Source organism: Chelonoidis abingdonii, chromosome 1, assembly GCF_003597395.2.
Source record: "Chelonoidis abingdonii isolate Lonesome George chromosome 1, CheloAbing_2.0, whole genome shotgun sequence".
Taxonomy (NCBI): Eukaryota; Metazoa; Chordata; order Testudines; family Testudinidae; genus Chelonoidis; species Chelonoidis abingdonii.
In genome coordinates, this window is record NC_133769.1 from 237,250,764 (window position 1) to 237,267,199 (window position 16,436).

Sequence of the window (16,436 nt, forward strand, 5' to 3'; positions counted from 1 at the left end):
TGGTGCACTAGGAAAGTTTAGACTTGATACATATAGATGAAGGTCTAACCATTTAGAGGAGTGAATTCTGGAAAGCCTTCCAGGGGAGTGGTGGGGCAAAAGGGAATATCTGGCTGTCAAGACTAAGTTGATAAGTTTCTGGAGGGATGTTATGATGGGATAGCCTAATTTTGGCAATTAATTGATCTTTAATTATTAGCAGGTAAATATGCCCAGTGGTCTGTGATGGGATGTTAGATGGGATAGGATCTAAGTTACTACAGAGAATTCTTTCCTGGGTGCTGGCTGGTGAGTCCTGCCCACATGTTCAGGGTTTAGCTGATAGCCATATTTGGGGTTGGGCAGGAATTTTCCTCCAGGGAAGACTGGCAGAGGCCCTGGAGGTTTTTCACCTTCCTCTGCAGTGTGGGGCATGGGTCACTTGCTGGAGGATTCTCTGTACCTTGACATCTTTAAACCATGATTTGAGGACTTCAATAACTCAGACATAGGTTAGGGGTTTGTTACAGGAGCGAGTGGGTGAGATTCTGTGGCCTGCACTGTGCAGGAGGTCAGACTACCAGGGGTCGGCAACCTTTCAGAAGTGCTGTGCCAAGTCTTTATTCACTCTGATTTCAGGTTCTGCGTGCCAGTAATACATTTTAACATTTTTAGAAAGTCTCTATCTATAAGTCTATAATATATAACTAAACTATTATTGTATGTAAAGTAAATAAGGTTTTAAAAATGCTTAAGAAGCTTCATTTAAAATTAAATTAAAATGCAGAGCACCCCAGCTGGTGGCCAGGACCTGGCCAGTGTGAGTGCCACTGAAAATCAGCTTGCACGCCGCCTTCAGCACCCGTGCCACAGCCTGCCTATCCCTGGACTAGATAATCATAATCGTCCCTTCTGACCTTAAGTCTATAAGTCTTTGAGTACTGTGAGGTTACAGGACTTGGATATGACCAAAAAGTCAGAACACTGGAGCTCTCTCTCTTACGTAGAAATACCGAATGTGGATGGATAATTGGTTGAGAGAGTATGTAAATTCAGGCACATAAGTCTTTGAATTTATAAAAGAAAACAGAGTTATGCAAAGTATTTTTCCCTTGATTTTATATTCCAAAATAAAAGGGTCAAGGGCTATGTAGAGACACAGACAGGGGTCAAATTGAGAGGGTGTGTAAAGTGTCTGTGCATTTTGATAAATAGTGAAATAGTTAATGTTGGCAATTATATTTTCATAATTAGACTTCAGGGATAATGCACCACTGAGATTAATGGAAAAGTTCACGCTTCTCTGAGCTATTGTTTTGGGCTCCCTGCAGACTCAGGGATAAACATCATTACATCAGTTAACATTTGGTTCCCATTTTGAAGGTTATCTTCATGACCACAAGTGGTAGAGATTTAATTTTTTTAAATATGAAAGCAAGGGTGCAAGCTATCCCAGTTTGATTCTTGGAAATAGATGCAGCAGCAGATTTCTGAAATGGCAATATACAGTGGTGAGAGATTGGGTGGGGAGGTGATAAAACGAAATAGCTGGGAAACTATTCTCACTTTATAATACCCCTCTCCCACCCCTCACTACCACAACAAATTAAAAATTGAAATCTAAAGATAACTATTTGGCTGGCTAGTATGGACCTGTTGGAACTATCATTTTCAACCTTTGTCATCCCCCTCTCCCTGCAAGATATGCATACTAGTTCAAACCAGATTTTCCAGAGACCAACAGACAAAGAAGACACTTTTGGATAAATAACCTGAGTTTAAACTGACTCATGGCCTTTTTCCTGATCCAGCAAAAGAACAAGATTTCTGGTCCACTGAAGGCCTCAATCCTTAGAGAAGGTTGGAAAGACTAGGCGTACTGAGGCCTAATAAGACCGGGTGCTTTTTCTGAGCTGAAGCTGTTATGAATGTGTAACCCCCAAGGTAATGCCCAGGGTGGGAGGACTGAAGGACTTAGCCTGCCAGAATCCATATGAAGGCATAGGTTCCTGGTAAGCTCATTAGCATGCATGCAGGTTCTTTTACTGTTTTTAAAATGTTTTCTCTGAAGTGCTTTTTACCTTCAGAATAAAATAGGCTTGCTTAGTTATATCTGTGTAGTATTTATATCTGCTCACAATCACTATCAGACTCTGAAGAGAAAAAAGTGGGTGTCCTTGGGTAACCTGTCCATGCTGGGGCAATGAAGGCAGGGAACTGCGCAGCCTGGAAATTCCTCAGAAGGGAGTGAGATTTGGGTTTCCAGCGAAGAGACCTGAGGAGCTGGAAGCCTGAGAATGGGTGCCCTTGCTGGACCCATGAGGGGAAATACAGGTGCACTTCCTTGAAATGTGACACATGGCATATGAAACTTCTAACTGAAGGCACATAGGGTTTGATTCTATATTTATTGAAAACAATCGCAAAGCTCCCACTGACGTTCATTGTGGAGGATCTGTGCTAAGTAGGGTTGCCAATTTTGTAGTTGCACAAAACCAAATACCCTAGCCCACCCTTTCCCTGAGAACCCGCCTCCTGCTCACTACATTCCTCCTCCCTCAGTGGCTCGCTTCCCCCCACGCTCACTCACTTTCACTGGGCTGGGGCAGAGGGTTGGGGTGCAGGAGCAGGTGAGTGCTCTCACTGGGTGTGCAGACTCTGGGATGGAGTTAGAAATTAGGGGTTCAGGGTGCAGAGGGGGCTCTTGGCTGGGAGTAGGGGTGCAGGAGAGGGTGAGGGGTCCAGGGTAGGGCTGGGGATGAGAGATGGGGTGACTTCAGATTGGGGTCAAAGGATGTGGAGTGTGGGAGGGGGCTGTGGGTTGAGGCAGCGGGTTGGGGTGCAAGAGGGGGTGAGGGCTCTGGGGGTGGGGCTGGGGTGAGGGAGGGGGCTCTGGGCTGAAGGTGTGGGCTCTGAGGTGGGGCCGGGGATGAGGGGTTTGCAGTGCAGGAGAGTGCTCTGGGTTTGGGGGTGGGCTCAGGGCTGAGGCAGGGGGTTGGGGCATGGGCTTATCTTGGGCAGCTCCTAGTCAGTGGTGCAACGGGGGGCTAAAGCAGGCTACCTTCCTGTCCTGGCACCATGCTGCACATGCCCTGGAAACAGCCAGCAGGTCCGAGTCCTAGGTGAGGGGGGCCAGGAGGCTCCACACACCACTCTTGGCCCAAGCACCCTCTCCCCTTGCTTCAATTGACTAGGACCCCTGGTCACCTTAGTGCTAAGAGCACCACAGTCTTAACAAGGCCTCTGTTTCTGCATGTAGAATATTATGGGCACAATAATGGTCATTACTATAAGAACGTACTAAATACTTGCTGATGCAGTTGGATACTTAGAAATATATGTCTAGCATAATTGCAGGAATAAAAAATGAAATTAGAATATAAAACTCAGGCCAGTTACTGTACACAGAATTTTAGAATCAGATCCTTGTCCCTAATTTTGTGCCAGAATGGAGACCAGGAACTTAAAAGCTGTAACAGGCAAGGAGCTGAGGATTCACCATAGTGCAGGGGTCCTTGGCAGGCACAAAACAGTAGAGGAGGCATGCTGGCTTGGGAAAGAGACATTCCTTCCCACCACACATCAGAGAAGTTGCATATTGGTTGCTTTCTTATTACTTTTTGCTTGTGTTGCCCTTTTGGATTGTAAGCTCCCTCTCTTTAAAACAACCACCAGCAAAAATAGGTGATCATTGCTGGCATGAAAGTAAATGCTGAGGCCTTTTAGGTTTAGCTCTAACCTCCTTTGAACAGAATAATTGGGAAGGAAATGCTTCCAATTCCCTCTAAGTTTTGTCAGCTATTGATCATTTCAGAATTTGGTGTCTTTGTGTGAGTGTTGAAGTATGAAGTGCAAGCACAATTCATTAAAATACAGGTGGAAAAATTATATTTGCAATTATAAAGCACAATTGTATTAAGGGACATGAAATTGGAAATAAACTTATTAAAATAAATTAAATAGCACAATTGGACAAGCGAATTCATAATCAGTGTTTTCAGTCTGAGTAAGTTAAAACACAGTGAAGCATACAAAAATGTGATTATCAGTGTTTTAAAAAATGTATAAAAGCACTGTAAATCTTGTGACAGTGTACATATTTTTAGAGCATTTTCCCTATTTGGACTGTGATCCGGAATAAGATCTACTTGGAATGATGCTTGCATTAGCACAGAGGCCAAACTATCAATGGTGATATCCATAGATGTCAGGGGAGGGATAGCTCAGTGATTTGAGCATTGCCATGCTAAACCCAGGGTTGTGAGTTCAATACTTGAGGAGACCATTTAGGGATTGGGGCAAAAATCTGTCTGGTGATTGGTCCTGCTTTGAGCAGGGGGTTGGACTAGATGACATCTTGAGGTCCCTTCCAACCCTGATATTCTATGATAGGTGTCAGGATCCAACCACAACATGTTTTGCAACATCCAATTGCAAAATGTTAAGTGGCAGAAAACCAAAACAAATCCCTCTGGGGGTTTTATTATTACAAATACATCAATGTGTAATTTGGCATTAATCTCAAATACCATTGCTTTTATATTAAAAAAAAAAAGATAACTGCTAAATATTGCTGGTTCTGTTGAGAGAGTAAAATAAACATAACATTTTACCTCTAAAAATGAGTGATATACAACCATTACATGATAGAATACAAGCTCTTCCTCGCCCTCTTTCCCCCCCCCATCCTTTTATTCTCACCCCTCCAGCTCAGGCACAAATATTTTACAGTCAAAGGAGATGATAGCTTTCATATGAATTAATATATATATTAAAGATTCCCACTACCCACGTATTACCTGACAGAGGTAAAAATGTTCCCCTCCCTGTTTTTAAAATATATTTATTAGCTTGGATATTATAATGTATTTTTCCATGACTACTCAAGGTGCATGGGGTGGGAGAGTGAATGTGCACATGGGAAATTATTATTTATCTAGAATCAAGATCTTGTTTAATTAAAAGTATACATGTGAGTATTGCGTAATATAGTAAGACCTGGCTTGTCTCATTTCCTTTTGCTGTGGCACCATGTTCATAAGTTAAGCCGGGCAGAACTACTGGACTTTCCTGTGTAGTCCCTTTGTTTCACTGACCAGTCCACCTTGTTGGGAGCTTGCAGCTTGATGGATTCAACAGCAGAGTCTGGATTAGAACTCAAGAACGTTACGATTCTTTTGCCTTGCTCAGCCACACCATTTGGCCACATGTGTCTTTCCCAGGGCTTGATCCAAAAGCCCACTGAAATCAATGGGAATCTTTCCACTGACTTCACTGGATTTTGGACCAGGCCCCTAGCAGTTGCTGGTAGTCCTCTCTACGAACAGAGTATACAATCGAAGTTTTAAGATACAGTGCAGACTTTCCCCACTGAAGGCTTGTGGTTTTGAAAACAGAAAAATTTATTTTTGCAAAGGACATATATTTTCTTATGCACCATAAGGCTCCCTGTGTATTTAACTTCCTTACTTAGGCACCAGTACCATCAAAAAAATCCATCCTCCAAGCTATAATTGCAAATAGGAAGTATCTTAGAGCCTTTTCAGGTGCTTCTCTGGGGGGAAATGCGTTAAAATGAAGCTAATCTCCAGACACCTCAGAAGCTGTCTCATGTTCACTTGACCTGTTGAGTTCAACCAAAAATGTGTGATTTCATATGCCGCCTTCTAGCACGTTTGTAAATTGCAAAAGTGCACTTCCTGCTTGTGGCAATGAGTGTACTTACTTCATTGATGCTGATCTCAGCCTCCACATACTGCAGGCCTTTCTGAAGAATAGAGATGAGGGCAGCAGGTGGCACTAGTGTTCCATTGATGTTGGACTGACTAATGTGGCTTTCGATACCAAATGTAAAGGCCGAATGGGAAAAACCTGAAAGCAAGAAAGGAAGCCATGATATGAAATCTGAACTCATCAACATGACAGGCACCCTTTTCAATCTACAAACATACTGTGAAAGGCACTGAAACACAAATGGAAAAATACAGTTTGATTGCACTGGGTCAGTTAGGTTAACAGAGCCATCTTACTGTTTTCTCTTCCCCTCCTCTCCAACCACATTTAATTTGTAAACAAAATTTATACAGAAATGAAAAGTCTTCATGATCAGTGTTCAGGTAAAAAATATACCTATGAAAACAACTCATGCTGGTGGCAAATGCAGCTACTAAAAACTTGACTCGAATCTTCTGTTGCCTCTCTAATTTAGTATCAAGCTTTTCCAAAGCCAAATACTTAAATCTTTATCATTGCACAGGTTGCATTTGGCCAAGGCATACTTGCAGCTCACACAGGGGAGCCATTCTCTTGCAGAAGATAAGAAACACTCAATTCACTGCCCACAGCTCTGATTACTGACTATAATCTGACACGCAGAGCTTAGTCATTATACTATGAAACAGCAACAAAAAGACAGAGGCCACTCGCATGGATCTATTTTCTGGAAGTGAACAGTAATAGCAAAAATAATGAATTGGAATGTATCACATCACAGATGACAAGCCAATTCACTGGCACCACTCCTTGGTTAACCATAAGCCTTTCTTGTCCCCATTTCATTTTTGTCATCTTCCTAGGAAACAGCTGATAATAAAGCACTCTGCATCTCAAATTAAAGGATTTAGCGGATAAACTTTGAAAGAAGGAGCTGCAGTTTAATCACTAGGGGAAATTAGTCAGAACTGTTGCTTTGTGCAAGAACAAGCATTACAACTTGGAAAAATATCTGGACTGTGCATGTGAGTGGACAAGCGGGAGGGGGAAGAGAGAACAGGATGTAGATATAACTGTAGGAACCCATTTATCACTGCATTGTCTCCAGAGCATTAATCTAACATTAAAAGCCTTGAGGAAACCACCATTGCCATGTCTCAAACAGGAAAACTCTCACACTCTCTGCTGACTAGACGAGTGGGAGAAGAGAACAGCAACTCTCAAATGAAAATACTTCCGTTACATATATCTACACCTCTTCCCCCTGTCAACAGTGGTTTAATTTACAGTTTTGTCCGTTAAGGGATTTCCCCCCATATCAATGTTCTGTCTAACTACGTGTGGGGAGCGGGAGGGGACTATGGAGTTATTCCACAATTTCAGGAGGGATGCTCTCTCTCTCTCTCTTTGAAAGATTATTTTGGCAACAAATCCAAACAACTATGATCCCAGTTAGTTGGATCAGTAGCAAAAAGAAACTCAGAAATATAATCTCCTCAACCCCCTCAGACACACCCCCACTGAAACTGAAATATTTGCTTTTTAAAGTTCCTCGCTTTCCCCCCACCCCCATTCTGTTACTTGTCTTCCCTTCCCCCTCATCTTGACATCTGCCACTGTCTCCACATGTTGCCCCATGCTCCCTGTCCCTTTTGGGTGTCAACGTGTGTGCTGAAGAGGTTCAGCTCTGGCTACAAGCTTAGTTCTGAAAAAAAATAATGGGTGAAGTAAAGCACAGAACTGAGTAATCTTATTTATATCACCCTGGTCCTTTGCTACTCTGTCCTGCCTTCTTCTGTTTATTTGCTGCCTGATCGCCCATCAGATTAGATTGTAAGCTCTGCAGGGCAAGGACTTTTTCTTATTTGTTCTGTCAAATGTGTAAAGCACATTTCTGGCTGGTGCAAAAATAAGTAAATAAATAATAATAAAGTGAACACAGTTAACCTGTGCTGGAGTGTGTCAGTCCAGAGCCCTTAACACTGAAATCTCCATGTCTATGGTGTGTGACTATCCAATATTACCCAAATAGGTCCTACTTTATTTTAAATTTGTGCGCATTAAAACATATTTTTTAATGTCTGCTCTTTTTAGAATGGTGTCTTTGATTTCATGGCCGATCTACTCATGCACTTATAAATAGAGAGTAATCGGGTGACTAAACTGTGGGCCAAAAAGCATTAAAGTTCACACCGAAGTTACTCTGTGATCCTGACAGGTAAGGATTTTATAAGTGGTCTCTGGCTAAATCAAAGGACTGGCAGCATTAAAACTCCAAACCACCAAACCCTGCAGCAACAGATGTAAAGCTACTAGTGTAGACGTACACTAGGTTTCATCTTAACTACACTTTTACACCTGTTATTGCATCCTTTTCTCCGTTGGTTGTTGGCAGGCTGAAGGTTATATCTTGGGCTAGCAGACTGTAGGCTATAATTTGGGCCTGCAGCTCATCACCTTGCTCAATACTGAGGGACATGACACATCACTGAAGGCTGCTAACTCATCATCACCTGCTCGAACATGAAAATGCACTTATTCAGCATGCAGAAGTCATATTAATACACACAGCTTCAAGGTTTTCATTTTACATCCTGAAAATATTAGGCAGGGGAAGGGACTGGAAACATGGATTTAAAAACAGATGTTTGGCTTCTAGCTTATATAAATGTATAGCATCTCTGCAGATGTTTAAATAACATACCATTACAAAAGCAACCGCCAGACAACAAAACAAAACAGTCATAGCTAAGGCATCATTGAAAAAGCAATATTCAATCTTTTGAGCATCAGCCATATTAAAGAATCAAGACAGCTTTCCTAACCTTTTAATAAGACTGTAGTGTGAAAATCAAGGAGTTTATCAAACAAAGGTTGGCTGAATGGACAATATCTCACGTCATAATCCCTTTTAGAACAGTCTTGAAATTAAACTGCATGTTTTAAAAAAGAAGAAAAAAATTCTCTCCTAGTTTCCTGTACTTCTCCAGCAACATTTTATAAAATCAACAGGGAAATGGAGATGTTATACAGTCTATGCTTTTGAAGTATAACTCTCACAACAGGAAAACTGAATGAAGCTGCACACACGTCAGGGCTCCAATGACATCGTAAATCACTTGAGCTTTGCTTTTTTGGTTACCAGATGTCATCAGATCTCTTTGATGTCTGTGTACAGTATTACATAGTCGTCTTGTATCTCTCTATATTTCAGACATACACAGAGAAGATCTCCATTAAACAAAGACAAGTTTCAAAGGTTAGCTATTTAAACGGTCATGTTACGTGGAGTCAATTTGGCCCCTCTTCTAAGGTTCAGAAACCCACATTAAGGAGCTAAATGCCAAGAAACTGGACCACCACCTCCTCTGATGACTGCATGCAGACTGTTGAGGCAGTTGGGGAGGTGGAGAGCAGAGACAGAATGTGCTCTGCAAATGGTACATATGATATGATGGGGACAATGTGAATTTGTAATCAACTGAAACCAGACACACTGTCACAATACTGAATAAACTGGGAGAGAAAAGTTGTTGAATCGGTGTGCTTAGCTACATAGTGACACTCTGGAAAATCAATACAAATTAACTAAAGGTGTGAATTTAAAGTGGATTAGTTAAACTGCATTAAACCCCTGTGGACATACTCGTAAGTAGCCTCAATTTGGTATAGCTTAATTGAAATAAAACTAAACCAAATTAAGGCCACTTAAATTCTGAATGAGGCCATGTCTACATTACAAAATTAAGCCAACCTAACTTGCATCAGCATACAGCTGCCACAGTAACTACATTGCATGTGCATGACTATAGTTTGCTCCTTGTCTCAGTGGTGCACGTCCTCACCACTTATGGAGGTGGAGTTCAGAAGTCGGCACAGCAGGACATTTATATCGTCAGGAGCAAAATTTAAGTGTAGCCACTTCTATAGTTAGGTCGACATAAAGCTGCCTTGCACCAGCCTAATTCTGTAGTGTAAACCAGACCTGAGAGTGTCCACACAGGGTTTAATGCACTTTAACTAAACCACTTAAAATTCACACTTTTCATTAATTTGATTAGTTTTCCTGAGTGTCCCCGTGTAGACAAGTGCTGTGTCTCCATGTGTATTATTTCCCATAAACTGGATTTAATTTTCATCATTACAGTAATTCCACATTATTCCATAAATTATTACTAATTTGTTATCTTGTGCTAACAAGGAATTGGGACCAAGTTGTGTTAATTCCTACACAGAAACATAGCAAGAGATTGTGGACCCTCTGAGATAGTGACTATCCCTAAAGAAGTAAGAATAATCAAATGGAGGGAGAGGGGGAATATAATGCCACACACTAGTTCCTTTCTGCCTCCCCTTCTCCCAGTTGAACTGGCTTGTCATCTGTGAGTGACACATTCCAATTCATTACATTGCTATTATAGTTTGCTTCCAGAAAACGGACCCATGGGAGTGTTGTTCGACTCTTAATTTGTTTTTGCCATATTGTGGAAAGAGGAGAAAAGGTAAACAATCAAAATATGTGTAATTTATACATACATTATATACCTTTTAAAAAACACAGCAGGTCTACATGGCAACTCCTTAATATAGCCATTATTAGTTAGCTGATGTCTTGTAGGAATCATGGAAGAACTGGGCCTTGAAAAAGGATTTGATGGAGGACAAGATAATGGGCTTAGAATGAATGCAATGGAAACAGAATTTTTTAAAAAAACCCTAAAAATGTTACTTTAAGGGCTACTTTGAAACAATGCATATTGCCTAATTCACACCAAAAATATGTCTGTCTAACAATTGCACAAAATTCATGTTCTAGGCATTTTGCTTCATTCGCAGAAAGTGAGATAAACACGAATTTTCCTCTGAATTGGTTATACATTTTCCCATTGATTATGGTACTTCTTTAAACAGTTTTTGTATGGGATATTAAAGGGATCAGGTATGTCAATTAGCTGTTGCCTTTTTAATAAACACAATTCTGTTCTTTGTCTGTAACTGTCCACGTTGCAAGCTTTTGGGGGAAAAGATCTTGCCATCCTAAATTGCCTGTAATACACCTCGCAAACTTTCGGAACAACAGCAATTCATTTCCAAAACACAGACACAATTGTGGGAGAGAGTTATGCTGCCATGGCAATCTAAGTGAGAATTCCCTCTCTTCTGTGGATTTAGGTCCCAACTGAGATGTGAAGTAAGAATTTTTACTTAGAAACATACAAATGAGGTGCTTTTGAGTATTATCTGTCCTAGCTGGTCTAGCAATCATAAATTCAAGTAGCTGACATAAATTAAGATCGCCTTTCTCTTTCTGACTCCTTTAACTCTGTAAATAGCTGTCTTGTGTGACTTACTATCTTACACTACAACAGCTATTGTACATTCTGCTGCACTTGGATAGGCGTACAGGATGACAACTTCTCTTTGGAAGCAGTAGCTTCTGTAGCATCACAGGCCAGGCCTGCCATTGTGGGGATCCTGGTTAGAGCTGGCTGAATTATTTGCTTAGTTTAGTTCTTGCTTCTGTTTGTGAGCTCCTCCAGAGCAGGCTAAATTTATTTACCACAATTTTTAAATAGCTTATAAAAACAAGTTTTAGCCTCTAGGTTTTTTGCAAACTGTTCATTTTAATTATTCACAATGTGTGATTTGTCACCTCAGCACTGTTACTGCTCCCTGACTGAACGACATGAAGAACAAGGAATTATGACCACAAAACTGTGCATTGTTTCTACAGAATATTTTTGTGACAGACCAAATCCGAGGTGTTTGGAGAATGACCACTCTTCATACAAACATTTGGGAATAAAAATCCATTCTCACAAATGTTTATATAACTCATACTTACAAGGTGGTTCTTCATATGGAGATTTGTGTGGCTGTTCCTGCTTTTGCACAGTGATCCTAGTCCTTTAGCTGAAACACTAAAGGCTGATGCTTTTAGATCCAGAAGTCCTGGGTTCATCCTATATAGACCACCTGGATTTGTTACATTTGTTAATAATGGGGAGGGAAAAGGGGAAGAATGAACTCTGTCAAACTGAGCAGCCACTTGGAATATATATGAATATTTGCCACAGTCTTTTAGTGGGTTTAACCAGCTCTAAACATAGTTAAGATAAATAATTTTTTTAAATCTTGGTTATTTATTGAGACCATGCTTTTTCACTGAACCCCCATCCCATTTCTTCCTTCCTCTTCCCCCAGATAGCATATTTATTCCCTTAAAAGCTATTTGATAGGTAGGGGATGCAAAAAAAGAGCAGATACAAAATGGTTTTAAAATAACTCTGGTTTTAAAATGGCTCTGGTTTGCATGTTCCTGGCCATTTGGGGATTCTGAGTGCATGAATATTTTTTTAAAGCAGCATAAGCACTGGCACCAAGACTGTGAATTTAACTGTTGTAAAAAATTGTGCAAGAGTGGAATGTGTATTAGGAAGCTGGCTAGTACCACAGGCTGCAGAAAAAAAATATCTGGGTATGAGGGGGTAAAAGAGCCGTCTTTATTTCCATAAATGGGCCTATGTGCAAATCTCACGAAGGATTTAGATGTATCAAGTAGAGGCATTCTGTAGAATTACAAGTGAATCGAAAGAAAGTGGCATTCAGACGGACAAGACATCCCACACAGTCCCATCTGCAGCTTAACCGTGTCCCTATACCCTGAGTAACTCCAAAGCTGCCAGCACAACCGTTCGCGGAGCCTGCCAAGGGCCCAGATGCAACTTCTGGAAAAATATCTTCCACAGTTTGACATCTGGGTCTTGGGAGTTACATCTCAGAGGAAGGAAGGGAAGTAAGAATGGTGTGATGTGATGCTTAGAAATAAATAAGAGTCTTGTTACCACAAATGGGGTGAGGGGGAGGCACTGAAAGAATAACTAATTAGAAGCATACACAAATGAGGATGAAAATAAGTATTTTGAAAGGTTACTAGGCAGGGAGGTGAAAAGCAGGTATATCAACTACTTATTTGCAAAGTACAAGCCAGGGCTTGTAATCAGAATTGGCCAAATAAGGGATTTTTCAGTTTGTTGGCAGTTCCGATTTTTATTTTTAAAAAGTCAGTTTAGTTTGAACTGGAAATTCCAAAAATGCCAGTGAATTGAAAAAGTCCATTTGAGGGTTAAACAAAACCTGTCCTTTGACCCAAGACATTTTGCTTCCAGGTATTTTTAAAGCACTAGATTCACAAAACAGCTGGAGAAGGCATGCCCAGTGGTTAGGACACTCACTTGGGATCGGGGAGACTAGGGTTGGAATTCCTGCTCTGGAGAAGGGACTTGAGGCCAGGTCTTCCCTCTCCCAAGGCAGTGCCATCCCAGGCTATTGTGGGGTGCATCTCTCTTCATCTGCCCTGGTGAAGCTGTTCCACTGGAGCAGGTCTTTGAAGTCGGATGTTCCCCAGAAGAGTGATCGAACTGCCAGCCGACAGTCATTCGCTCTTTTTCCCTGATCCAGTCATATGTTGTATTATCATTGACATTTACTAGCAGAACTGTAGTTTTGATTTTGATTAAATCTCTATTTATCACAGGGCAATTATGGAGGCATTGAATATACTTTCCTTCAGAGCTGAGTATGAGTAAATTGGTGGCATTACAAGAGGAACCCTGGTATCTCTAAGAGATTATTTACATACGGTTAATATCATTCTGTTGCTTCGAGCCACTGCATGTGTTCTGTTTTAATGCAGACAGTTTAAAGGTGGGCACATATCCTAAACCGCATCTTGTTTATTATTCACAGCAGACTCTGATTTTTCTCCAAGTTGAGCTTTTTTCATTCTGGGTAATATGTCCTAGACTGTCTCTCTCTTTTTCAGCAGCGCCTGCTTATTTTTGATGACTTACCATAGTGATTACATAAAGGACTTAACAAGGACACACATTAGCAATGTAAAATAACAATTGCAGTCAAAATATATTTTTAGAAAATCAGCTGAACAATAGGGCCTGCACATTTGTATTAAGATTAAGGTTACTGAACCATTAAAATGATTTCCAGAACCCTGGGAAATGGGTCCTGTATTACAAGTTCTTTCATAGTCCCTGGGAAACATAAAGAAAGGATCCTACGCTGTAGTTTATGTCAGCTGCCAAAATTACAGTGTGCATGGTTGCCTACTAAGTTTTGTAGAAGCAATTATTCACAAATATTAGAAGTTACACCCTTTTCCTTGGATATCTGACCTGCTCAGTATCTGCCAAGAATTCAGAGTGAAACTCTGCAACCCCAAATTATTTTATGATGTGCCAAAGAATGCTTTGGGCAGGGATTGTCTTTGTGAAGCAGGAAAATATGTTGGAAAAGATTAATAAAACTTGGAAATGATCTTTTGATGAGCAGCCTTTGGCTTTTACCATTTAAATCTATTTGAGAAATATGATACAGGGAGGAGGCAGGACAAGGAAAATGGAAAGAGGTTTTTTTGTTTTGTTTTAAAAAATAAAGCTTGAAATAATTCTATCTTTTAATCACGCTATATAAATTAGCCTGACAATCTGTAATTAAATGTCAACACTGATCTGGCATTTTAATGTAACTATTTATGCAAATCAGCAAGATTTGCAATCTTCTCCGACGGCCACTCCAAAGAAATCATCCACATTAATATCATCATCATCTTCCAGACCTGTCCTCTGAACCAAAGGTCAAAGGAGAGGATGTGTATCATTTCAAGACTCATTTTTAGGCAAGGGAGATCATATTTAGCACGTTTTGCTCTAAGCTGTGTTCTTCCGTCAGTTACAATAACCACCTGCAAGCAGCAGTGAAAAGGACATTGCTGTTGACACTCACTAATGAACAAGCAAGGCTTTCAACACTGAGATGGTTTCTACAGATGGTCACCATAGACTTTTCAGTTCCCAAGATAGCAAGGTCAGATCTACACTACAAACATTTGCTGGCACAGCAGAGGTGTGGTGAGGTGTGACTTGTGACCAACACAGTTGTGCCAGCAAAAGCCCCTACTATAGATGTAGTTATACTAGCAAAACTGTGACCAAGATAGCCGCAATACGATATACTGGCAAATGTGCATTGTGTGAGCTGCATCCACCTTGCTGGTATAATATACCTATGCTGCCAAAACCTTTCAAGCGTAGGCCTGATCTAAAACTTTTTCCCAAAATTGATACTGCAATTTCCCCCCACGCCTATCATATTCAGTAAACCCTTTTATTTATTCAGCAAGTCCTTCTAAAATGTCTCACGTCAATAATTTATTCAATACAGAACAATAGATACATCTTTACTACAGACTAATAATGTACAAAGTCTACTTTAAAAAAGTCTATAAACTTGCTTGGAAGTATGGATCAAAAAGCACATCTGAAAAAGAGTACAATTGTTTGTGTTCTTCTGTCTTAAAAATGACCACACATGCTCAGATCTGACACTCTATGCCAAGACACAGGCCAAAGAGAATTTAAAACAGCCAAGTTTGTAAATCTGTGAAATGATTCAGAAGGAAATACTGACTGAGTAGGGCTTTGCGAATGGCAGAAGAACAGGATACTCAGTGTATTTCTTTTCGTTTACCAGAACTTGCTAAATTCTGAATTGCTTTCCTTACACTACATTTTAATATGCCTCCCTGATGCAAAATGAATAAGAGTGAAAGACATGCAGTAGGACAAGTTTTCAAAATTTGCAAAACATGTATTTACTCATATGGGCACTTGTGCATAAGAAATAAATATTTGGGAACATAAGTAACACAGTTTACATACATAATGTTGATTATTTTTCACCCTAATACATACAAAATACCATGGGTATACAGTTGATTAGTTTCCTCTGAAAACTTAACCAGAACAAGGAATGACCAAACTGTTATGCTTCTGTATCTACAGACAAAAGAAACTGTCCTTTGTTTTGTTAAATGTGGGGTTTGGATTTCATACCAGGACTATTGATATACTGCCTCCCTATGTTAGCCTATGGAAAAAATGCACACTGTGACCATGATTCTCACATTATTTCATGTGACATAAAGGTGTTGTCAGCATAGAAGCCAAATTGCTTTTTATCTACAAGAGGTTGGCAAAATGCATTAGAGAAAAATTGCATGTTTAGACCAAACTCTTTCACATCTGGATCCAAACCTGCTACTATTACAAGTAATGCCCAAGATTATTATATTTTTTTAAAAAAAGTTGAAAGTCTTTCATTTTTAACTATGTACTTTTGACAATACTTTGAATACAGCCAGTTTCACGGTCCCCAATGTACTGTACAGCCAGTTTCCCTTAGTTTTAAAAAAGATAATAGAAGCAAAGGAGCGGGAGAGGGGAAGGCTTCTCAGTGTTTTCAGATGAGTTAAAAAAAGACTATATAAAGCATAATCTAACAGAAAATATTTTTTTAATTAGCCAATTTATAAAAATCCACTTGACAGTTTCTCTTTAAATAATCAGGTCAGTTTTTGAGAGACGTACCTATTTGAACTAATGCTGATTTTGTTCAATTTCTCAAACATTGTTTTCCAATATTGCAGATACAACATCTGTACTAAGAACACTAAGGGCTCTGTGCATCTGAAATAACCCCTGGAAGTTCACAAATCTTGGCTCTACATCGAGCTGCCTATTCATCAGAAATTTGGCTCATCTGCAGAAGCAATTCTCTTTTCACTGAGTGGGTTGGGCCACTGGAAAATGAGACATCGTGTAAATAAGCCTGTTCGCCCACAGACCAGCTCGCTGCTAAATCACAACAACTAAAAATTGACTTCACGT

At 40.2% G+C, this 16,436-nt stretch overlaps 1 protein-coding gene across 9 annotated transcripts in view; it reads right to left on the minus strand.

The window, feature by feature from the left end:
* Positions 1-16,436, minus strand: part of TBL1X (transducin beta like 1 X-linked) — a 271,928-nt gene that overhangs the window by 33,994 nt on the left and 221,498 nt on the right. For 8 of the 9 annotated variants that reach the window (XM_075060629.1, XM_075060635.1, XM_075060632.1 and 5 more), the window contains one exon: positions 5,705-5,850. In XM_075060629.1, the coding sequence (XP_074916730.1) occupies positions 5,705-5,850 (146 nt within the window). Of the gene's footprint in view, positions 1-5,704; positions 5,851-10,236; positions 10,330-16,436 lie in introns of all 9 variants that reach the window. The other variant, XM_032777668.2, reaches the window with a different exon arrangement.